The sequence below is a fragment of the Nyctereutes procyonoides genome, unplaced genomic scaffold, assembly GCF_905146905.1.
Source record: "Nyctereutes procyonoides isolate TBG_1078 unplaced genomic scaffold, NYPRO_anot_genome, whole genome shotgun sequence".
Taxonomy (NCBI): Eukaryota; Metazoa; Chordata; class Mammalia; order Carnivora; family Canidae; genus Nyctereutes; species Nyctereutes procyonoides.
The window spans coordinates 41,863,536-41,887,360 of NW_026575120.1; the positions used below are offsets into that span (position 1 = coordinate 41,863,536).

Below are 23,825 nucleotides of genomic sequence, written 5' to 3' on the forward strand. Positions count from 1 at the left end.
ACTCCCCCGGGCAGGCGAGCCGGTGCCCGTCGGTCAGGAGAGGCCCGGCCTCGTTTCTGGGCTCCAGCGAGTGCACCCCTAAAACCCTCCGACCCGATCTGCTCCGGGCTCTAATCAGGAGGAAGGACCAAGAGTGGCCCAGAACCCGGTTTTCCACGCTCGCTCTGGGGACTCCTTCAGGAGCGACGCGCTTTGTCCCTAAGCCTGTGGCAGGGACACCTCGCTGCCAGGTCCTGGGGGGCAGAGCCGTGAGGACGGGCACCCTGGGGGGCCTCAGCGCCAGGCCGCGGGACAAGGTCATCCGGCATCCAGGCTCCTACGGCTCCTCCAGCACAGCCCTCTGCCCGCTGCCGGCCCATCCCGCCCCTGCCCCGTCCCCTCCCCGTCCCATCCCGCCCCCTCCCCGTACCCCTCATACCCCTCCCTGCCCTGTTTCCTCCCCCCATCCCGTCCCCCTCCCCTCCCCTCCCCATCCCCTCCCTGTACCCCATCCCTTCCCTGCCTTGTCCCCTCCCCATCCTGTCCCCACCCCGTCTTGTCCCCATCCCCCGTCACCCTCCCTGTCCTGTCCCCTCCCTGTCCCTTCCCCGTCCCCTTCCCTGTCCTGTCCCTGTCCCATCCCTTCCCATCCCTGTTCCCTTCCCTCCCATCCCCGTCCTCTTCCCCTCTCCCTCCCTGTCCCGTCCCCTCCCCTCCCATCCACGTCCCTCACTTGCCCCTCCCCTTCCCCATCTCATCCCCCCTCCCCCTTTCCCCTCCCTGCCCCTCCCCCTCCCCATCCTGGTCTCATCCCCGCATCCCCCTCCCCCTCCCCTTTTCCATCCCCCTCCCCTCCCCTCCCCCTCCCTGCCCCTCTCTCCTGTCCCCCCCCCATCCCAGTCTTGTCCCCCATCCCCTCCTCCTTCCCGTCCTCTCCCCTCCCCATCCTGCCCCCTCCCCCTCCCCTTCTCCATCCCCTCCCCCTCCCTGCCCTTCCCCCTCCCTCCTCCTCCCCCTACCATTTCCCCCCCCACTGCTGGCCCCCTCCTCATCCTGCCCCCCCCCCCCCGTCCCCCTCCAGCTCCCCGTCCCACCCTGGCCTGCCGGGCTGCCCCTCCCCTGCCACAGGGTTATTCGTGGTGAGGGGAGCCCTAGGAGGAGCCTTAGCCCCCACCTGCCTTTCGGGTCTCGCCAGTATGCGTGGAGCCTCGGGGCACTGCTCTGCCCCCTGGGCCTTGCCGCCGTCCGCAGCCCCCAAGCGCGCGGCTCAGACTCAAGGCGTGTCCTTCTTCATTTCAGAGCTGGAACGTTTGATGGCCCTGAGCAACGAAATCAAGAACCCCAGTGAGTGGTGGGGCCGTGGGGGACGGCGGCGGGGAGGGCGCGGGGGAAGGCGCGGGGCCCCCTGGAGCGCCCTGGGGAGAGGGCGGCTTCGCCTCACGTAACCGGCTTGTCCCGGTTCATTTGAAACAAATATGAGTCGATCACGCACCGGGTGGACGTTCTTCTTGCTCAGGGAGGGTTTGGACGTGGGGCTTGGCGTAGCTGCCGGCTGTTGGAGCGCGCGGGTCAGCCGGGCCCTGGGTGGCCGGGCGCCACGGGGTGGGGGAAGAGCGGGTGCGGACCGCGGGATGGGGGGCAGGTGCGCTGCGGGGCTCACAGGCACTGGCCTTCGACTGCCCCGACAGGCCGACCGGGGGTTTATTTGTGTTTGGCTTTCCCGACCCAGTGCAACGGGCCGGGGTGTCCCTGCCTCAGAGCCCCAGATGGCTGGGGTGCTGGTCCCCTCCCCGCCCCCGGCCGCGCCCCCTCAAGGACTGTGCGGCGCTCACCTCCGACCTCTCTTGTCCCCGCAGCGATTCCTCTGAAGTCAGAACTAGCATATGAGATTTTTGACCAGGGCCAGGTCCGCTTCTGGCTGCAGGCTGAGCACCTGTCGCCCGACGCCAGCTACCGGTTCATCATCAACGACAGAGAGGTGTCTGACAGCGAGGTGAGCCCGCGAGCGGAGGGTCAGGGGCCTCGGGTCACTGTCCCGCGTGTTTTCTCCCCGTGGGCCGCGGCGCCGGGGCGTGGCCGGCTGCACGATGGCCGTGTGGCCGCTGGTCCTCGCCGTGCTTGGGGACCGGCCTGGATGGTGGGGGCTGCGTGGGAACCGCGGAGCCTGGGTTAGGACGGACCAGGTTCGGCTGACGCAGGGCGGGGACTGTCCTCGGTGCGCGGCTGACTTGGTGGCCTTGGCGCTGGGGGCCACGTTTTTGCCCTATTGTCCGTGGGCCCTCGCGCCCAGAGCCTCCCACGGGGGCGTCACGGGGAGATCCTCGCCCTGGGGGCTGCTCTGTTTTCTGGGGAATCGGGGCAAAGAGCAGCAGAACCGCCAGGACCGTGAGGCGTGCTGGGAGGCAGACGCGTTGGCCGTGGTCACCTTGCGAGTCCTGCACGGGCCGGAGACGCTCCCGTCTGGGCTGCGGGACGGGGAGCGTGTTTCAGCGTCGCTTCTCGTCTGAGAATCACGGCTCGGCTGCCGAAGGACAACCCGCTCGAGGGCCTCTCCGTACCGTGGAGAGTCAGGGTGCCCGCCCCCCTGCTGTCTCCCCCGGGTGCTCGGCAGGTGCTGCCATCGCTGTGTGTAGCGAACTACTGACGCCAGGTGCCTCGGTCGGGGGCGGTTCGCAGGCAGGGATCGCCCAGGCCTCGCAGGTGTCTGCTCAGGACCCCAGCCCTGGCCCGGGACCCCCAAGCCCTGGCCCAGGTGCCTCCAGCCCCAGCCCAAGGCCCCCCAGCCCCAGCCCAAGGCTCCCCAGCCCTGGCTCAGGATCCCCCAGCCCCTGCCCGGGTCCCCTCCAGCCCTGGCCCAAGTCCTCCCAGCCCTGACCGAGGACCCCCAGCCCTGACCCAAGGCCCCCCACCCTGGTCCAGGCCCCCACAGCCCCAGCCCAGGCCCTCACAGCCCCAGCCCAGGTGCCCCGGCCCAGGACCCCTGACTCCGACCCAGGAACCCCCACCCCAGCCCAGGACTCCAGTCCTGACCCAGGACCCCACAGCCCAGGCCCAGGCCCACCCCAGCCCTGGCCCCCCAGCCCAGGCCCAGGATCCCCAGCCCTAACTCAGGGCCCCCAGCCCCTCAGCCCCAGCCCAAGACCCCTGGCCCAGGCCCCCCCAGTCCTGGCCCAGGCTCCCCCAGCCCAGGCCACCCAGCCCTGCCCAGGCCCCCCAGCCCCGACCCAGGTCCCCCAGCCCCCCACCCCGACCCGGGCCCGTGTCCTGCGAGTCCTACGGGACCCGGGGGTCATGCCCTGGGCCAGACATCACCTGGTCCTTTAAACTTGGGCCTTGGCCTGAGGTCGATGAGCGACGCGGAGGGAAGACCCCCTCCTTCCCAGCACCGGATAATCAGGGTGATGCGGGAAAGCAGGATCATCCTGGGTGTGAAATAGGATGCAGGAGGCTTGGCCGTGTCCTGCGAGAGCAGCAGGTGTCAAGGACCATGACCCCGTGACTTTCTGGCCCTGAAGGCCGGTGCCGTCCTCGCGGAGCCGTGGGGCGCTGGCCGCAGACGGCAGGCACCTTCCTCCTGGCCCGGCAGAGCCGCGGGCCGCGCCCCGTCGGGGGGGGGACGACTGAGGAGTGCTCCAGGGACAGACGCTGCGCTGAGCGGGGTGGCGTGTCCCCCTGCCAGCGCGCCTCGTGTCCTGTGCTGTGGCGACCGCAGGAGCCGCGTGAGCTCCCCAACGGGCCCAGACACCGCGGGGCGGGAGCCGAGACGGTCGGGGAAGCTACCGAGCAGCCAAGAAGCTGAGGGTCCTGCGCCCCGGTCGGGCCTCGCAGCCGCCCCCGCCCGCCACCACCGTGGGTCCGGCCGTCGCTGGTGGCCACTCGCTCGTGTTTCCTGGTCCGCGGGCGGCGGCTGTGGCCCCTTCTCGTGTTTCCGTGGCTCCGTAAGGGTCTCGCTCCAGACGCTCGTTCCCGGGTGCGTGCGGGCCCTGCTGGGGCCTCCCTGGTGGAGGTGCCCCAGTGTCCCCGGGTCGTGAGCGCCTCCCCCGGCGCCGCGTGGTTTCGGTCCCGTGTGCGGCCGGAGTAGGTCGCGGCACCCAGGACGCGGTGGGGCGACTTGGCGCGTCGTGTGAGTTCCCTCCTCTGCCGTTGCTTCCAGAAACACAGGATCAAGTGCGACAAGGCGACGGGCGTCATCGAGATGGTCATGGACCGCTTCACCATAGACAACGAGGGCACCTACACCGTGCAGATCCACGACGGGAAGGCCAAGAGCCAGTCCTCGCTGGTCCTCATCGGAGACGGTACGCGCTGCGCCTCGGCTGCGGGAGGGCCCACGCGTCGGCACCGCCGAGGGGCGCGTCTCACGTCTCTCTCCCTTGGCTGTGGCTGCAGCGTTCAAGGCTGTGCTGGACGAGGCTGAGCTGCAGAGGAGGGAGTTCCTCAGGAAGCAAGGTGGGTGCTGCGCTGCCCGCTCCGGGCTCCTGGGGGAACGCGGTGTCCTGCCTCTGCCCTCACGTCTGCTCCACACGCGTCCCCGTCTCGCCTCCACCTTTACCGGCCGCCGCCGCCGCGGGCCCCGTCTCTGTGGCTGCGAGCCGAGCACGGGGCAGGGCGGCCGGGCGGGACCGACCCTCACTGCTCGCCGCCTTGAGGCCCCGTCGTCCGCGCCGCGTCCCCCACCCACCGCGTCTCCCCCGCGTCCGGCGTCCCGCGCAGCGTGGCTTCCCGGGTCACCCGCGGAGGGCCGCCTTGAGCTGGGGCTGCGTCCCAGGCCACCCACAGCCACCGCGAGTGTGCGCCCCCGAGCCTCCCAGAGGCACCTGCTCTGTCGTCCTGCGGGCACAGCTCGAGATGCGGGCTGGTGGTGCTGGGGGGGGGGGCCCGTGTGACCATCACCACGCCCCGGTGCACAGGCCTCGCCTGAGCCGAGGGCGCGCCCACAACCGCAGCCCCGCGTGCCTGTGCTTGTTTCTCCAAAACCTTTCTGTCCCGTTTTCCCGTCAGGCCCTCATTTTGCGGAATATCTGCACTGGGACGTCACGGACGAGTGTGAAGTCCGGCTGCTTTGCAAGGTGCGGCCTGGGCCCCGGTGAGAGAGCAGTTAGCCTTGGGTGGGGCGGGAGAGGCCCCTGGGCTGGCCTGAGGGATGAGAGGGGGCGGCGGGCTGGACCGTCGTGTGAGGGACGAGCCCGAGCTGTGCAGACGATGACACCCACAGAGCGCCGTCGCTGCCGAACGCTCACTGACGCCCGTTTCGCTGTGTCCACGTGGGGTACAGGTGCAGAGCCGTCAGCGTCCGCGCCGCTCACACATCAGATCGTGTGACTCAAATGCTTACGAGTCTTGGGAGTTCCTCGGAGCTCCGTGCCACCTCTGAGCTCACGTCGGGGGTTGGGGTGTGAGGGACCCTGGTAGAGGGGCGTCCCCATTCCCACTGGACTTATTCGGTCTTACGGTTTCATCCCCTCATACGGATACGTCCGAAATGTCACCCTGCCTGGGAAGCGGCCCCTGGACAGCGTTGTAGACCCTACAAAGACTTCTCATTATTTATGCTGCTTCCAACTTGTTTTTATTGCTGACGTGTCACGGAGGTCACCACTCTGCACCCTCCCTAAAGACTCTTTTTCCTTAAAAGCCAGAGGGGTTCGCCTCAACCAGGTTTGTGCCTCGCAGGTCGCAAACACCAAGAGGGAGACCGTGTTCAAGTGGCTGAAGGACGATGTTCTGTACGAAGCGGAAGCGCCCGATCTGGAGAGGGCCGTGTGCCAGCTCCTCATACCGAAGGTGGGTCGTGCCGCTCGGGGCAGGGGTGCGGCCAGGCTCCCGGGGCTTCCCGGCGACGTGCAAGTCCTGCATCCGGCCCCGTTCTTACCCCCGCGTTGCCGCGGCCGCAGAGGGAGCGCACCTGCGCTTGTCACATCCTTTGTCTTGACGCCGATGCTACACGCGGGTGGGATGTGTCATTTGCAGTTGTCGAAGAAGGACCTCGGTGAATATAAGGCAACCCTGAAGGACGACAGAGGTCAGGACGTGTCCGTCCTTGAGATAGCTGGCAAAGGTAAAGCAACACCTCCGCGTCCCCCCCGGCAGATCCGCGTTGCCAACGGGACGCCGCGTCCTTCCAAGGCGCGTCCACCTGGACCCGGTGGTGCACGCTGTTGGCTCAGCGGGAACGCGGCGCAAGGAAATCTCTGCCTTCAGACCTGCTTCCGCGTTCTGGAAAACTGCCCGGTGTCACGTTGTGTTTATAGGAAACGGCGTTTCGGTCCGTCGTCAAACGCCAAGTGTTCTCCCGTCACTAACGTAGTCACGACGCTCGAAACGGGGGGCGGGGCGGGGATTCAATCAAACGGAGCGTTGCATTTGTGTGGAGTAAGATTTTCTCGTTCCTTGGGTAAAAAGTGAACGGGTTCGAGGGATTTCTGGCCCCCGTGAGCCTTTTATGGGTAAATGTCGCCATTTTAACGTGGCATTTTTCAAACGACCATCACGACTTCCCGTCCCAGTTGAATTAAGCGGGAAGATGCTGCTTTCCGGCGAAAGCACGCCTCGTGACGGCACGTTTCCCTTCTCCCTGCAGTGTACGAGGACATGGTGTTGGCGATGAGCAGAGTCTGTGGTAAGTCGGTGCCCGCCGATCTCCGGGAAGGTTGGTGCCGAAACCCCCGTTTCCTGGGGGGGGCGCCGAGCGCTGCCAAGGGCGGCCCTGGCGCGGCCCGGGGGTCCTCGGTGCCGTATTTAGCACGTGCAGCCCATTGAGGCCCCAGCTTGCGCTTGGGATGAGCCACGCCGTCCGTGGCCTCGTTTCCGTGAGGCCTTTGTGCGTTCGCGCTCTGAGCACCCGCGGTACCCGTGTTGGACGGCGGCAAGGACTCCTAAGCCCTGGCTCTGGTCGGGGGCTCGAGGCCCTTTCTCAGCTTTGCAAACACATTCCTCCTCTCGCTTCCCCCCCGCAGAAACGTGAGAACCGAGACACGGGTCAGTAGCTGGGCCCCGATCGCCCCCTCGGGTGGGGCCTCGTGCTGAGCGTGCTGCTTGACGGCGGCGGCTTTCCCAAGGCGCCCGCGGCGTGTCCGGGCCGCGGCCCTAAGCAGCAGCGCACTCGGCCTCCCGAGCTTACGCGCGGCTCACCCGGCTCCCTGCTGCCTCCTGAGCACCTTGCCCCGGTTCCCCTCGTCGCTTCCCCAGAACAGCGATGCGGGGCCCATGTCCCCCGTGGACTTCCACGGTCAGACAAACATGGCCTTGGCCTCGATGGTCGCTGAGGGGCCGCGAAGGCGCGGAGCTGAGGGTGCTGCCTCCCGGGAGGAAGGCCCGGGCCAGGGAGCCAGCAGGTGCCCAGCGGCGGTCCCCCTGCACTACCCGTCTGGGGGCAGGAGACACCGCGCGGGGACCATGTGCCCACCCAGGCTAGAGGCCTGTGCCCAGGGCTGTGAGCCCAGCCTGACCTCTGGGGCCGCTTCCTGCCGGCTGTCCTCGCGGCCACCCACAGGCCCCCCATGGGGACACTGGCCCGGGGGGCCTGGGGCCTGCATGGTGGTCTGGCCTGGGTCTTGCAGCGACACGTGCGGGTGCCCACAGCGCCCGCATGTTCCTCCCGGAGCGTGGTCCCCACCGTCCCTGCTGGGGGACATCCCTTCACTCTTGGGCCGGGCGGGCAGCTCCTCCTCCATCATCCTGTGGACTCTGCACCTGCCTCCTCCCGCTGCTTGGGAGAGCGTCGGGACTGCGGGTGCACACGCACGTGTACACTCACGCAGGGTCACGCAGGGTCAAGTGCTCACAGGCTCACACACAGTCAACACACAGTCACACGTGCAGACTCACACTCACACGTAGACACACTCAAAGACACACAGGCTCAGACTCGTGCAGACACATGCAGACTCGCAGACTCACATGTGCACACAGACTCACGCATACTCGCACACATAGGCTCACACAAACTCACACTCAGACACAGACTCACACATGTGCACAGACTCACATGTACAAACACGTAGACTCACACTCAGACTCACAGACTCACACTCGCCGATTCACACCCAACCTCCCGCTCACACAGATACTCTCGCACTCACTTGCACACACTCCCACACTCATCCAGAACACTCTCCGTTGAGCCCCCGTGGCCTGGACGTCTTGGGCACTGGTCTTCCCCGCCCCTTCACTGCAGCCTGGAGGTCCCACCAGGCCGTGCTCTTAGGCCTCAGACATTGTGCTTGATCCTGTCGGGTTTCCCATGAGTCCTCGTCCCATGATCGGGGGCCTCACAGGGTAACGGGGCCTTGTTTCAGTGTGAGTTGTCGGGACACGGGAGCTGACTGGGTCGGTGCTGGACGTCCTGTGCTGCGGGTTTACATGCCCTGTGCAGGGTGCCTGCCTACGGAAGCAGTGCCTGTGGTCAGGGTCTGGGGCCATCTGGAGCAGACGGAGGCAGCCCTGGCTCCAGAGAGGGTGTTCCCTGAATGCCTGTGGCCCCTGGCATCCTCCCTTGGCCTGGGCCTGGCCTCCGTCCACCGCGTCCCCCCTCGGCCTCCCTCGGCCTGGCCCTGACCTCCGTCCCCTTTGCAGGCTCCTGCCAAGGGCTCCTGCTCCTCTCCCCATGCCCGCCTCTTCTGCCCCGGGCCCGGGTTGCCCCGCTCTGCTGCTCCTCCTGCTTGTCCTCCCTGGTCCTCCTCCCCGTGAGTGACCTCCACAGAGTCTCATGCCCCTGGCGTCTAGGGGCCGAGCAGGGGAGGGGCTGGCAGAGCTGTGGGGGCCACGCAGGGGGTCGGGTGCCCTCAGCTTCCTGGGGGGAGGACCAGCCATCTGGGTGCTGGGTGGGGGCATCCCTGGGGGCCACGGACACTCATCTGCCACGTGGGCCCTCCCTGACCGAGCTGCTCCCCCGCCGTCTGGAGGGCCGGGTCTCAGGTGGGTGGAGAGGCGGAGGTGATGGGGTGTCTGTGCCCTGTGCGGGGCTTCTGGGGACCTCCCTGGGCCACCCCTGCCCTCCGGGCCCCCACGCCAAGGACTCGTGCTGCTTGGTCATCAGTCCAGCTCCCTCCACCGCCCCGCCCCCTCACCCCTGCTCCCTGCCTTTGAGGGGGACCCGAGATCGGTCACTGTCGCTGGCATCTGGGTTGTCGGGTGCCTCGTGTGCGGGACCGAGGTCACGGGGCTGCCCTGCGTTAGCAGGTTCAGCCACGGCCGGGGATGTTTCCAGCCGCCCCGTCGGGGGCCGTGCTCACCGTGTGTCTGCGGGACACTCTTCCCTTACGCTCACGTGGGAATAAGCGGAAACTAAAGGATGCGACAGTCACCATTGCCCTTATGTTGGTTTCTGTGTCTTTACACAACATCATAAACACAATTTGCTTCTCGCTGTTTGCCACCCGTTTTACGATCGTTATCCAGCTTCTGCATTGAGGCCGCATCCACAGTTACTCATAATTACGTGGCGGTTCCCGCGGCCGTGGTTGGTGGTTCAGTGTCTCCCCACGTTCAGGGACGCGTCCTTGGGGGGTTCCCAGTGGTACCAGGACCGTGGGGACACGTGGACTCTGGAGGCTTCAGGACGCGGGTCTCCAAGTGGTTTTACCGCCGTTAGCGTGGGGCAGCCACGGTCCTTCTCCGCGATGCCCGCCAGTGGCTCCATCGATCATTTTATTTTGCTGGTTACGTGAATTGTACCTTCTAGGAGCCGGGGGGTGGGCAGGTGGACACGTCCAGTAGAGTGAGCTTCGGGGCTGCTGCAGGCGGATAGGCGTGGGGCAGACGGGGAGGCCGTGGGTGCAGGGCGGAGGCTCGGTGCTGCTCCTGGTCTGACTCGTTCTGTTCTCTGCAGGAGCCTCTGCTTCTCCGCTAAAGGTCCTCTGCACCGAGGAAGGGATACGGCTTCAGTGTTTCATGAAGTATTTCACTGAAGAAATGAAAGTGAACTGGTATCACAAGTGAGTAGAGGTGGGGCTGACGGGGCTGCAGTGGGGGCACACAGGCCGTGCAGGCTCCGTCCCTGACTGCATCCCTGGCTGCCCGGCCCTCGCGGCCTCTACAGCAGGGCCCGCCCATCCTTCCCCGGGCGTCCCGAGCGCAGCGCTCTCCCCTTTGGGGACCACGTATTTGAACTCGTGGAAATAAAGGCCCGCGGAGCGGCTGGCGCAGGGGGACCCCACAGGGCCTGCCGTACGGGTGCTGCTTCTCGGGGAAGCACTGAGCCACCTGCAGGGGGGACACGCTCTGGCGCCCCTTCCTCCCCCCGCGGCCACCGGCATGGGCTGGAGTGCAGAGCGCAAGTCCCCAGTGTGGCGGAGGGCGCCCCTTCTCAGCAGCAGTGTCCGGACGCTGCAGGGAGGGAGCTGCTTCCCGTGTGGGGCCCATGCCGTGGGTATCCTGCAAGGGGCTGGCGCTGGAATCCCCGCCCTGTCGGGGGTCATGGGCTCAGTAAGCTCAGACCGCGTGCACGTGCGGCTGGGGGGTGCAGAGCGGGCCGGGCGGCTTGGTGCCCCTCCCCATGGTTGGAAGGGGCTCCCCATCGGTGCTAGGGAGACGCTAGATGCATCTGCGGGTCCAGCAGCTCCCCACCCACCTGCAGCGGGCCATGCACCCATCAGCCTCTGGAAATACCGTGGACACAGGGGAGGCAGGGGAGGCTCCTCCCCGCGGCTGTGCTCCTTGTGCATCGCTGCCCCTTTGTGTCTAGGCGTCCGCACACCTGGGCGGCTCCTCATGTTTCAGGCTTGGGGGGAATCGGCCGACCCCCGGCACAGCACGCTTTTCTCTGCAGCCCCAAGAATCTCTACGTGAAGTAGGATCTTGTACGTGTGCGTGGGATCGAGGAGGCCTGAGTGCGGAGTCCCCTCCCCCCCGCCTGCCCGCCCCTGCCGCTGGCCACCACCATCCCCGTCTCCCCGTCACCTCCTCTCCTCCCAGTTGAATCCCACCGTCTTCGTGTTTTGGGGCGCGACTCCCCCCGCTCGGCATAGTGTCCCATCCCCGGGTCCATCCACATCAGGAGGCGTCAGAATCACGCCCTTTTTTGGGCCCTGACCCTTGCGTCCCTGCTCTCAGTTCCCCGGGGTCATATCCAGGAACTGCCAGTGCCGGGTCACGTGCTAATCAGAATGTTTTGAGGAAAGAAATGCCGTATGGTAAAGCGTTCTCGAGTCTACTATCCTGTAGCATTTTTACATAAATAACATTAATCACAGTCATTATTTTTACATAAACAACGCAAATTAATGATCGTGAAATAACGATGCATCTTTAAAAAGTAGGTATTAAAAAATAATAAATAAATAAAAAGTAGGTATCAGGTCTGATTTTTGAAGGTTTGCAGATCTGAGCTACTGACGTAGCTGATAAACCTCTAACAGCCAGAAATATCTGGGACGTGAGCATCCGCGGGCTGGGCAGGCGTCCCACCAGACGTGGCTCTGCTGCCCCGTGGCTCCCTTGTGCGTGATACGAGGTTCTACGTTGACATGAATTTCTCTCCCTTTTTTTTTTTTTAAAGAGATGCCAAGATTTCGTCCAGTGACCATATGAGGATTGGAGGCAGTGAAGAGATGGCCTGGCTGCAGATCTGTGAGCCCACGGAGAAGGATAAAGGGAGATACACCTTTGAGATCTATGATGGCAAAGACAACCATCAGCGCTCGCTGGACCTGTCGGGCCAGGGTAAGACGGTCGTTCCCCGGCGCCTCCCGACGTCGCGTTCCATGATCCACCGAGAACCCTAGAAGCCGAAACGCTCTGATCGTGTGGTTTTCGTTCAGAGAAAATGGTTTCTCAGTAGCCGGTCCATTCCATTGGCTGTCTGTCCGTTCCCACCGGGGCCGGCTCACCAGGGAACCACCCGAGTGGGCGGACGGTGAGCCCAAACCATTAACCGGCACCACACGTTTCCTTACAGCGTTCGATGAGGCCTTCGCAGAGTTCCAGCAGCTCAAGTAAGACTTGCATGGAGTCGCGTGGATTTGCACATCCACGTGGGGGCCCCCCCGGGGGCCGCTTGGCCGGGCGCAGGTTACTGGGTGCAGGGCGCAGAGGGCAGGTGCACTCCTAAAGGACGCGTGCTCGCAATGGACTTTCGGGGCCTGTCGTGACCCTGGGTTCATCCAAGTGGCAAAGGTCTGAGTGGGCGAAGTATTCACGATCTCCCTGAGCAAGCAACTGTTTAAATGTTATACATTTAGGTTCTTTTTAAATACTTAATTTCTTTTCAAGTGATTCTATCCCAGCAAAATTGAGATGAAGGTACAGAGCTGCCCCGTGTGTCCAGGCTCGCGCCCCGCACGGCCTCCCCTGCCCCCTGCACCCCCGACGGTGCCGTTGTCCACAGCTGTGAGCCCGCACGGACGCTGTCGCCCGGCGTCCGCGGTGTCCCCCGGGGTTCCCTCCAGCTGTGGTTGGTTCTGGGGCTTGGACGGGTGAGCGCGCCGTGCTCCGCCTGCTATGCCTCCCTCCGCCCGCCCTTTGTCGACCACTCATCAGGGCCCTGCTCCCGTCTCCGTCTCCGTGGTTCTGATTTTCCCCAGAATGTCCTGGAGGCAGAGTCGCGCGGCACGTAGGCTCCTCAGCCGGGCGTCTTTCGCTTTGTCCTTTGCGTTTAGCCTACTCTGTGTCTTCACGGGGCCCGAAGGCTCCTTTATTTTTATTGCTGAATAATACCACCGTGTTCCCAGCAACCCTCTAAAGATCCCCTCGCGGCTTCTAAATGTGTATCTGAGCCTTGCAAGCGCCCAAACGGGAAAGCGGCCGCTGGCCTCGATCAGTCAGTAGGTGTCTGTTGAGCGATGCCCAGACGCCCGAGGCCAAAGCAATCTGGGGAATTAGGGGAAAAAAGAAATATCTCCAACCTACATGCTTGAATCCTGAGCCGGTTTCCGTGGGTTTCACTTGCTGAAAGGTAGGGACCGGCCCCAGCGCCCGCGGGGGAGACGTCGGTGGAAGCGCCCACCGTGCGTAGCTCCTCGGGTGCCGCCGCGAACCCGCTCCTCTAGGACGCAGCCAACACTGGTCCTCCTTCCTTTCGCTTTCGCGTCCAGCAAAGCTCTGAAGTGTGTGGCGCTTGTTGTGGCAGCGTCTTCTCAGGACTGTCTTTTCATTCTCCCCCCCTTTTCATTTTTAGGGCAGCGGCGTTTGCAGAGAAGAGTAAGTACATGTTGCATTACGGTCACCGAGGATTGTTCGGGGTGGGCAAGGGCCTCGGCTTTAGTGTCCCGGTGTGGGGTGTCCGACGTCAATCAGCACCCTGCGCGCCCCAGGGGAGAACCTTGCGTGACTCCCGGCACCCACAGCCCGTTCTTTTGCAAGGTGCTCGGGCAGGTGTGGCCATAGGTAGAGGATGCACAGCAGAGGCACAGGAGACCAGTCGGCCACACTCGCAGGTCCCGGGGTGGCTTGCCGCCCAGAGCCCCCGCAGAAGCCACGGGTCATGAGGCAGAGGCAGCAGTGAGGGCGAGTCTAGACCATGGCCTTCGCGGGGCGTCCAGGGGACTGGCGATGCAGAGCTGGCTCGCTTGAATGACTTTAGGGAGCTTTGGTCCGTGGGGAAGGCCCGTGGATGGCCGGCCCTGGCCCTGGGATGGTCCGGGCAGCGGAGTATTGCTTTGGGTGTGGGGACGAGAAGGGGGAGGCCGGGGCTGGTCGGGGCAGGTCAGGGAGGTGAGGCTGGTCAGGGGGCTGGGGCAATTCAGAGGGGTCAAGGCCTGAGAGGCAGGCAGGTCAGGGAGGCTGGGGCTGGTCTGAGAGGCTGGGGCAGGTTTGGCAGGCCGGGGCAGGTCGGGGAAACTGGGGCAGGTCGGGGAGGTGGGGCAGGTCGGGGAGGCAGGGGCAGGTCAGCACTGGCTCTGGGGGTCCGTGTCCTCAGCCAGGTTAGATGTCACAGTGTGGTCATATGCAGACAGCCTAGGCTCCCGGCAGCCCCTGTCCGTGGGAATCCCCACCCCCCAGGCCCAGGACCCCCCTCCCTGCAGAGCAGGTCATAGCCACATGTGGTTCTGCGGGTGGAGACCGGTGAGTTCAAGCCTGGCCCTCGCTCCCCGTGGGCGCTCACGGCCGCCCCTGCACAGGGCCCACGACCCCTGGCCCCCTGGCTGGGGCTACCCCCGCCCCATTACAGGCATCATCGTGGACGCCCCTCCCTGCATCTTGGTGCTGCCCCGCATGGGCCCCTCCCCAGGGACACCCCCCCCATCGTGTTCTGAACCGAGCCGCCTTCATGTTACAGATCGCGGCAAGGTGATCGGTGGCCTGCCTGACGTGGTGACCATCATGGAGGGCAAGGTAAGGCCGGGCAGCAGGGCACGCAGTCAGGGCCTGGGGGGTGTTGGCCGTGCAAGGCGGTCCCACTCCTGGGTGTGGGGAATCTGCGGAGGGGACTGCGTGTTGCTCAGAGCCCAGGGGCAGTGACTGCACGGGGCACAGGCCAGCCCCCCGCACCCTGAAGGAAGGGGGCACCACCTGCATCCAGGGCGACAGGTCTGCTCAGCTGTCGAGGTCATTTTGGGATTTATAACGGGGACCCCTGGCTGGAGGGTCAGGTCGCTGGGGTCGGTGGAGATACTGACCTGTAGGTGGTGCCTCTGTGGCCTCGGGACCTCGGTCAGTGTCCAGGGGACACGGCCAACATTCTGGGGTGTCCAGGCCTAGAGAGCAGCTGAGACGGGGCGGCTGAGCCTCGGGGCTCAGCCCCTGGGGCACCTCAGCCTTCACGGTGCGTTCACGGCGTCCCATCTGCTGGCCATAAGGCGATGCCTCCTCTGGGTTCGCCAGAGGAACTGGGCAACGCGGATGCGTGAGTTGGAATAGGAGGGAAACTGAGCCACGGGCTCGATGTGTGTCCCGCAGGCATGGCGTTCAGGCGCCTGTACGTTGTTTCACGGGCTGAGCCGCAGATTAAAGCCTGGGATACGCAGAATGACCCCCGGCTGTCCCTGGTAGCGCCCCAGCCCTGCCCGCCGTGTCCCAGTCTGACGTAGACCAGGCCCCCGTGGGCGGCGGAGGGTGACCGAGCCCCGGGGCATGCCCCGCGACCTCTGCGCCCCTAACCCTAACCCTTCTCCCCTTACCTGCCTCTCAAAGACCCTGAACCTGACGTGCACAGTGTTTGGGAACCCCGACCCCGAGGTGGTGTGGTTCAAGAATGACAAGGACATCGAGCTCAGCGACCACTTCTCGGTGAAGGTGGAGCAGGCCAAGTACGTGAGCATGACCATCAAGGGCGTGAGCTCCGAGGATTCGGGCAAGTACAGCATCCACGTCAAGAACAAGTACGGGGGCGAGAAGATCGACGTCACCGTCAGCGTCTACAAGCACGGGGAGAAGATCCCGGAGGTGTCACCGCCGCAGCAGGCCAAGCCCAAGCTCATCCCGGCGTCGGCGTCGGGCCCGTGAGGGGCACGGGGTGGGGGGGGGGCGTGTGCTTGCTGCGAGGCCCCGCGGCCCGTGCCCGGCTCGCATGGCCCTTCTGACCGGGCACGGGCGCTGCTGCTGTAGGTCCCCGGGCGGAGTGCGGGCCGCTGGCCCCATGGGCGCGGATCCCGTGGCCGGGCGGGCATGGGGGCCGCGGTGTCCCCGTCCTCACGGCTCCGGGTCTGGGTTGTAGAGCCCTGCACGCACCTTCCTGGCTGTGCTCTGCTTTCCCACGCTGTACACCAATAAAATGTTGAACAGCACCTGTGTGGCACCTGTGTGGTTCCCATCGGCCTCACACGCCTTGTCCCGGACGGTGTGGCGTGCGGTCCACGGAGGGCAGGGGGTCCACCCACGGGCCCTCCAGCGGCCTCGTCCCCGAGGGCTGCGTCCCCGCCGGCTGCGGGGCCTTCCCAGCTCATCGCAGCAGCTCTGCAGAGGAAGGCAGATGTGCTGGTGGCCGCGGTAGGTCCCCTGCGCCGACGGCCTGGTTGGGGGTCTTGACGGGGTCGGGCGTCCTCCGAGGTGACGAGCGCGGGGCTGGGTGGCCGCCCTGGGCCTCTCGGGGAAGGTCAACACGTGCAGCTGCGCAGAGCCTCTCTTCCAGCTCTTTCTCCCTTTCTTGGGAAGAGGCTGAGCTCCCTGGGGCGCCACGTTCCTACCTCCATGGTCCAGTGTTAGACTAGACGTGTTGCTTGCACGAGACACTTTTCGTTTTCAGAACGTCTCCTCTCCGTCATCGGGGCCAATCCAAACTCCGTGAGGTCGTGTCCTATTCTCCTAAGGTCGTAAAAGAAGCTCTGAAATTTAAAGGCGTCCCTGATAATGCCAGCTGGCCCAACAGGGTTTCACTGCAGGTAAAGGGAGATTTTATTTTATATTTTGTTTTGTTTTGTTTTATTTTGTTTTATTTTATTTTATTTTGTTTTATTTTATTTTATATTATATTTTATTTATTTAATTTAATTTAATTTAAATTTTAATTTTAATTTAATTTAATTTTAAAGATTTAGTTTATTCATAAGAGACACGGAGAGAGGCAGAGACACAGGCAGAGGGAGAAGCAGGCCCCATGAAGGGAACCTGATGCAGGACTCAATCCCATGGCCCCGGGGTCACGCCCTGGGCTGAAGGCGGCGCTAAACCGCTGAGCCCCCCAGGGATCCCTGTTTCTCAAATAAATAAATCAAAGCACGAAATGCACAGCTGAGGGCTGCTACGAGAGTCGGCCTCAGTTCTCACTGCAGAACGGACATAATCGCGGGCGCGGGTCGCCCGCCGTGTGCAGGCGTGCTGGATCGCAGCGCGTGCACACCCACCACCTCGTGACATGTCGGGAAGGCTCGGGCGGCGGCGCAGGGAGTAAACGGTAGCTGGGTCAACTCAAAATAAAGATTTTATGTCTTCTAAAAGTAAGGTTCTAAGACTGCCGTCCCCTGTGTCTTGAGACTGGGCTCCTGGGCTCCCCCCTGCCCTCAGGCCCGGCCGGCACGAGCCGCGTGGGCTCAGATGAGGGGCTGCATCTTGTTCTTGGTTTAAGCACCAGAGGGGTGCATTGGCAAAGGGGAAACATCTGTGGGGCGAAGACCCGGGAACGGGGAGGTGCCCCTCACCGCGTCGTGCTCAGTGCGCTCACGGCTCATCGTGTGCATCCTGTCACCCAGACGCCCGGCCGGGTCACGTGTTTACCTGGACGCCCTTTGCAGGGAGCTCAGTGCCCCCAAGGGACACGCAGTGGGCTCCTTAGTCCACAGACGCGACAGCGAGGCCTACGTCTCACACGGCGGCCTCGGACCCGTGTCGCCGCTCCTGGACGAGGAGGCCCATCCTGGGGATTTGCTTCGACGGCCGGGAGTGTGAGACGCCCCAGGCGGAGCTCAGACGTGGTACGCGGGCCTCACTCTCTGGGCGACAAATGCGTGGCTTTCAGAAAACATGTATTTTTTTTGCTCCCTACGAGACGTTTTAACCCAGGAGCGCAGGGGGAACCCACATGTCAACAGTAATGGCTTAGAAAGTTAAAAACCACAAATAGATTTAGATCACGTTTTGTGGAGCACGTGCACCATGACAATGGCCCTAAGCAAACACACAGATGCGTATTCGTGGCAAAGGTACTGAGATTCAGATTCTTTTACTGGAGGGTGGATATTTGTCATTAAGAGTTTTTTTTTGCAGGGGGAACCCCTGGGTGGCTCAGCGGTTCAGCATCTGCCTTCAGCTCAGGGCGTGACCCCGGGGTCCTGGGATCGAGTCCCGCGTTGGGCTTCCTGCAGGGTGCCTGCTTCTCCCTCTGCTGCGGTCTCTACCTCTCTCTGGGTCTCTCATGAATAAATAAATAAAATCTTTTTTAAAAAAGTGTTTTTTAAGAGTGTTTCGCACTATTTGTTAATAAAGGTGGGAGTGTGCGTATGTGGTTTGGGGAACGTCTGTCGCCAGAGAGCCCCCAGGCTCGGGCGCCCTCGGCCGAGTGGCTGTGACCCATGATCCCCCCCGGAGGCGTCCCTTCCCTGCCGCACTGCGCTCGGCTCCATGCCCACAGAGAGGTCCTCCCCTTCCCCGGGTCTCAGGCCCCGCGAAACCTCTAGATGGCACTCGGAGAACAGACACGGAACTTGTGCCCCCGCTGCGGCCCAGATCCATCTTTCTGATGCAAACACATCACTTAGCGGAGGGAGGACTGGGGAAGGTATTACACTTACCCAGGGACAAGGACAGGTCTGGCAAATTACTGTTTCCAGGAAATAGCAGGTCATTTTGAAGGCAATAATGTAGGCTCTTAATCTTCACGGGATACACATGAGAAGGAGTAGGACACACCTGGTGAGATATTACAGGGCTCCCGTTGCATCAGTGAAGTCATCGGAATATGTGATCTATCTGTACACTACGTTGGGGTATGAATTTTAAATATTCCATGTTTCAAAGAGGCATGTCAAGCGCAGGCGGCTCACTCATTTTTCAAAGCAGTAAATTATACAGCATTGAAATTTTTCACATTAAGCATCTGATCCTGCAGAAGGAGCCGTCGGGGACGGAGGTGGTGAATCAGAGGAGTTTCTGGGTCTTCAGGGCGCGGTGCTCCGCCCCAGGTGACCTCGTGTGTCCTCGGGTATGTTCTCAGTAGTCGTTCTGCATCTTCTTATTTTTATTATCTATTTATCTATTTATTTACTTACTTACTTACTTACTTACTTTTGCATCTTGATTTTTAAAGGCATCGTCATCCTGGGTATTTGGGAGAAGCTTTTGGGAGGCATCAGGGGGCCCTGCCGCCCCATCTTTCACATGAACAAACACAGTTAACTGTGTGGTCTCTGTTTTTTTTTTTTTTTTTTTCGAATTTTAATTGCTTCTTGGAGGGATAGTGAAGCAGTAGGAAGAAGGATTACACGTAACAGTTGCGTATTTCACTGGCTTAAAAATGGATCAAATGTCATTTTATGCGTGGAACCGTGATGATGCTTTTTAAGCCAAGGGGGCATGTGGAGGTGCACGAACGAGTACGCTGCGGGTTACACTCCCTGGGGCTCCAGCTCTGCGGCGCCAGGGCCGCCTCCGGTCGCGCCTGCTGCGTCAGGTCTCCACCATCGCTCCAGCAGCCAGCCTGCCTTCACCTCGGTCACCATGCTGGCCTGTTTCCCCAGGATCACAGGCGCTTCTCTCATTTCCTCTAATGTAGCCCCATCAAGAAAAGGTTGACACAGCGGGGTGGGCAGGGAGGGCAGAGAATGTGGCTCCCGTCCTGGCTCTGGACAGACTGGCACCCGCACAGCCCCGTCCATGCTTCTGTGCCTTGGTCTCCTCTTGGCGGGGGGACGCTGAGCCCCAGCCAGGTGTAAGAGCGTGGCCTGCACCCAGCGGCAGGAGCGGCTGCCTGTCTGGCAGAGGGGCCTTTCCTGGAAGGTTCCTGGCCAATGGGTTCTTAGTCTCGCTAGGTTGTTGTCGGGGTCAGCATCTCGCTAGGTTGTTGTCGGGGTCAGCAGTCCGAGGGCTTCCAGAAACCCCTGTCAGAGCTGAAGTGTTAGGACCTCAGCACTTATGCCTGGGGCTCTGATGCACAGTCCGTTCCAGGTCTCAGGGCTGAGCCTCAGAGACTGGCCGGTGGGCAGAAGCCTCGTCCCCCGGGGCCAGGCCAGGCCAGCCCAGCTGCATGCGAGGTGAGCCCTGCACGGCTCTTCTCCTGGGTCAGCGCCGCCACGCGGGCCACCGTCAGCTCTGGCCCCTGTCCCTCCTGTTGGCTTCCTTCTCATACCCTAATCCAACTCTTGGGAACGTTTGCAGAGCCCGGTCATCGCATAGTAAAGGCCGGCTGCCCTCTCGCCCCCGCCGGGTGGGAGCCTAAGCCCCGGGCCACATCCCAGGGCGTTTCCAGGACGCACCGCACCTGCGGAAGCCACCCAGAAAGGCGGCGGGTCCGCAGAGGCTCCACAGGCACCTGCTGATTGAGCACTCGCTTGTCTGGGCGGAGGGGACACTGCAGGGCAGCACAGGACAGCGAGGACCCTACGCATTCCCGCACACAGCCCCGCGCCCCGCACGCGCACAGGTGGGCTGAGGCCCAGGGCTCCTGCGGGAAATGCACGGCGTCCGGCTGGGCCGCGGCTCTCAGGAGGTGGGCGGGGCCAGCCCCGGTGGTGGGCGGGGCCAGCGCTGGAAGTGGGCGGGCCAGCTCTGGCAGTAGGAGGGGCCTGTCCCAGCAGTGGGAGGAGCCTGTCCCAGCAGTGGGAGGGGCCAGCTCCGGTAGCGGGTGGGGCCAGCTCTGGAAGTGGGCGGGGCCAGCTCCTGCAGTAGGAGGGGCCTGTCCCCGTGGTGGGCGGGGCCACCCTGACAGTGGGCAGGGCCTTCCCCGTGATGGGCGGGGCCTGTCTCCGTGGTGTGCGGGACCAGCTCCAGCAGCAGCCAGGGCCAAGGAGCCTGGGTAGCAGGTGGTCGGGGCTGGGGCGTCTCCTCCAGGGTGGACACCGCCGTGGCACCTTCAAGGCCCTCAAGACCACCTTCACTGGCATGGAGGGGTTTTGTTTTATTGATACCCTGCGTCTCATTTGGTTTCCAGCAGTTAGCACACTATGTGACACTGGTTTCCTGCGTACAAGATAGGGATCCAACAGTTCTGTAGGACAGACAGCTGGTGCTCATCACGGCAGGTGCACTGCATTCCCACCACCTGTTTCCACATCACCCCCACCTCCCCTCTGGTGACCACCAGCGTGCTCTCTGGAGTGAAGGGTCTATTCCTGGGTTTGTCTCTCTCTCTCTCTCTCTCTTTCTCCTTATTTTATTTTGTGCATTTGTTTTATTTCTTAAATCCCACATAGGAGTGAGATCAGATGTATTTGTCTTTCTCTATCAGATTTATTTTATTTAGCACAGTACTCTCTAGCTCCATCCATGTCATTGAAAATGCCAGGATTTCATTCTTTCTTATGGCTGAATAATTTGCCCTAATAGAAAAACAACTCGGGGCAGACTGGGTGGCTCAGCGGTTTAGCACCGCCGTTGGCCCAGGGTCTGATCCTGGGGACCCAGGATCGGGTCCCACGTCGGGCTCCCTGCGTGGGGCCTGCTTCTCCCTCTGCTTGTGTCTCTGCTTCTCTCTGTGTCTCTCATGAATAAACAAATAGAATCTTTAAAAAAAGAAAAAAAGAAAAACATTAACTCAAGGGGATAAATGAACCCCACTGTCCACACAGTGGTACCAACAGTAGCCAAATCATGGAGGCAGCCCAAGTGTCTGTCGCCTGATGAATGGATAAACATGTGGTGTATGTATGCAATGGAATATTAGCCATCAAAAGAATGATTTTGTTTTTCGCTCACTGGAAAAACCCTTATGGGCATATATTTCCATACTTCCTCTACTAAAGATTAAGAGAAGAAAAAGAAAAAAAAAACCAGTGCTCCTATTTATCTACAAGACTACCTAAGTAAAAGGATGCTCTAAATGTTTTCCAGTCCCAGGCCATTGCTACCTGCCTTATAGTCTCATGGAAAAGTATGTCCTGCCTCTACCAAGTGGTCATGACACCATTCATTCACCCATTCATTCCTTCACTCCTTCAGCAAACACCTGGACCCATAATGCATCATGTTCCTTTACTGCTGAGCACAATCAGCACACAGCATAGCTGCTCACTGGACATTTGCTAAATAAATAAATAAATAAATTAATAATAAATTAATAATAAATTAAAGTGGGGTGAACATTGCATTTTTCACTTCATTGTGAAAAGTGAAATGAAGAAGTCACTTCATTGACTGATACAACAAAACTGGTAAAATCTGGGGAGCCCTTTCGTGAAATAGCCTCATTTGGCACCAAAAGAGTTCCTATTCGGAGTTATCCACGAGTTATGCAAAGGAAGGAATGTGAACAAGAGAGTGGGAGAGATACCTGCACTTGCTCGGTCATCTGCATCCCAGTGACCTGAAGCCTGCTCTGTAGCCGGGCAAGTGCTGAACCCAGGAGGCCCTGCCAGCAGGGCGTCGCAGCTCCCCACGGGCAAAACACCTGGGTTCCCCGCTGCTGCATCCCGAGCCCCGAATGCCGGGCCTGGCACATGGGAAGTCCTCCATGGATGTTGCCCGCCGTGAGGATGAGCCGCGGCAAACCACACAGGCCTCTGCGAGACGCTTCCTACCCTTCCACGTGGTGGCATAAAGCCAGGCAAGGGAGCATCTACTTGGCCATTGTTACAATCCAGCCCTTGGGCACGTTAATAGGAACCTGGTTGTGGATTGTGGTTTATCAACAAGTGGGGCTGGTGTCTGTGTCACCAAATCAAGAATAATCGTGCTCTTTGTAAATGTTAAGGGATAATCATGGCTATTCCTGGATGGGTTAGTCTCCTCCCTTCTTGCCTCTCGTGTTTACTCTGCGTGGATCAATTTTCATTTTATAGTTTCGTAATTAAAAGTTTAAGACACCCACAACACTTCAGGTGCCCACGCGCTACCCGCCCTCTCCCCCTCCCCTGCCCCCTCGAGCGAGAACCACTGTCCTGACTTCAGTGTAAATTCTCTTGACTATTTTTATTCTTTGTGGCGCAACATTTTCCTACTGAGGAATAACCGGGGCTTTCTGACTTTGATGCTGTGAACTGTGTTGAGAGGACAGTCATGCACCTCTGTGTTGCTGAGTTTTCTAGCGTACGTGCGTGCAAGCGGAATGGCTGGGCCGTGGGAACCAAGTGCCATCACCTTTATTAGCCGTTGTCACCCGGCCTCCGAGGTGCTTAGCAAATGTGCGATGCGAGCCGCATACGTGGGGGCGTGTGGCGCCGAGTTCCCCAGGACATCCCGTAGGATGTGAGGATGCATGGCGGCAAAGTGCGATGCTGTTGTGACTGCCTCGCTCCGCGTTCTCACTGGTCTGTAGATTTGCTGGGATTTTCTAGGTTGGAGCCGCAAAGCTGCAGGTGACATCATTCTCCTTCCTTTGTGGCTCCTGGTGCGGTCACAGCGCAGCACCGCGGGGAGGGGAGGAGGGACGGGCTGGTGAGCGTTGCAGGGAGAGAGTGTGGAGCCACCCAGTCCCTCCTGTGGATGAGTTGCATCTGCTCTGGGCCGTCCGGCAACAGGCCTGGGCCTGGCCGCGACCTCCTACCTGCCCGGGCGGTCAGCCGGCTGCCTACCTGGCCGCCCGCCACCGGCTCCCCATCACCGTGCCTGGCACTGATAAAGAACATCATCCCGTGTCCCTGCTGCCTGCAGACTGTCGCTTTCTGAAGCTTGGCCTGAATGTGCGATGATGCATCAGGTCGCCCCTCGTCAGGGGGCCCACAGCGGCCCACCGGGGCGGCCCGTCACCCTCGTCGTCCCCACCTTCTCTGCTCTGGCAAAGACGTTTTGACCCTTGGTGGCCCCCGCCCCTTCCTCTGGGGGAACTTCCACAAGCTGCTCTGTCCCCTGAAAGTCCCTCTCCTCCCTGCGCCCGCTTCCCTTGGGAAGGACCCAGTGCACACCGCGCCCCGTCCGTGCAGCCAGTTCTTGATTCTTTTTTTTAAATTTTTATTTATTTATGATAGGCACACAGTGAGAGAGAGAGAGAGAGAGGGAGCAGACACAGGCAGAGGGAGAAGCAGGCTCCATGCACCGGGAGCCCGATGTGGGATTCGATCCTGGGTCTCCAGGATCGCGCACTGGGCCAAAGGCAGGCGCCAAACCGCTGCGCCACCCAGGGATCCCGTTTTTGTTTCTTTACGAAGCTGAAGCAACTTCATGCTGACCCTTCCTCCGAGGACAGTTTTATGCACTTCATCTAATCCGGTGGCGTGGCGCTGACCCTGGGCTTGGGTTCCAGGTAACGGGTCCCTAAGCCGCCGAGGGAGGGAGACTCAGCCCTCTTACCCAGCTCCTCACGAGGGCATCTGCCTAATGTCGCCGGATTTCCCGCCTGAAAGGAGTCTTATTCCGAGCGCTACCCACAGTGTTTGAAACATCTCAGA

At 61.8% G+C, this 23,825-nt stretch overlaps 1 protein-coding gene and 1 long non-coding RNA gene across 3 annotated transcripts in view; both read left to right on the plus strand.

The window, feature by feature from the left end:
- The window catches only part of MYOM2 (myomesin 2), a 52,549-nt gene extending 36,908 nt beyond the window's left edge, over positions 1-15,641 (plus strand). For both annotated transcript variants that reach the window (XM_055335391.1, XM_055335392.1), the window contains exons 24-37: positions 1,279-1,323; positions 1,836-1,972; positions 4,133-4,277; positions 4,369-4,428; positions 4,981-5,048; positions 5,653-5,763; positions 5,950-6,037; positions 6,560-6,598; positions 9,809-9,914; positions 11,477-11,640; positions 11,876-11,912; positions 13,094-13,116; positions 14,195-14,250; positions 15,049-15,641. In XM_055335391.1, the coding sequence (XP_055191366.1) occupies positions 1,279-1,323; positions 1,836-1,972; positions 4,133-4,277; positions 4,369-4,428; positions 4,981-5,048; positions 5,653-5,763; positions 5,950-6,037; positions 6,560-6,598; positions 9,809-9,914; positions 11,477-11,640; positions 11,876-11,912; positions 13,094-13,116; positions 14,195-14,250; positions 15,049-15,360 (1,391 nt within the window). In that variant the 3' untranslated portion in view covers positions 15,361-15,641. The remainder of the gene's footprint in view (positions 1-1,278; positions 1,324-1,835; positions 1,973-4,132; positions 4,278-4,368; positions 4,429-4,980; positions 5,049-5,652; positions 5,764-5,949; positions 6,038-6,559; positions 6,599-9,808; positions 9,915-11,476; positions 11,641-11,875; positions 11,913-13,093; positions 13,117-14,194; positions 14,251-15,048) is intronic.
- Positions 15,642-15,884: 243 nt separating this feature from the next.
- On the plus strand, positions 15,885-17,668 carry LOC129516059 (uncharacterized). Its single transcript, XR_008665694.1, has 3 exons — positions 15,885-16,235; positions 17,043-17,264; positions 17,557-17,668. It is a non-coding gene; the product is annotated as an uncharacterized LOC129516059 (long non-coding RNA).
- The last annotated feature ends 6,157 nt before the right edge of the window (positions 17,669-23,825 follow it).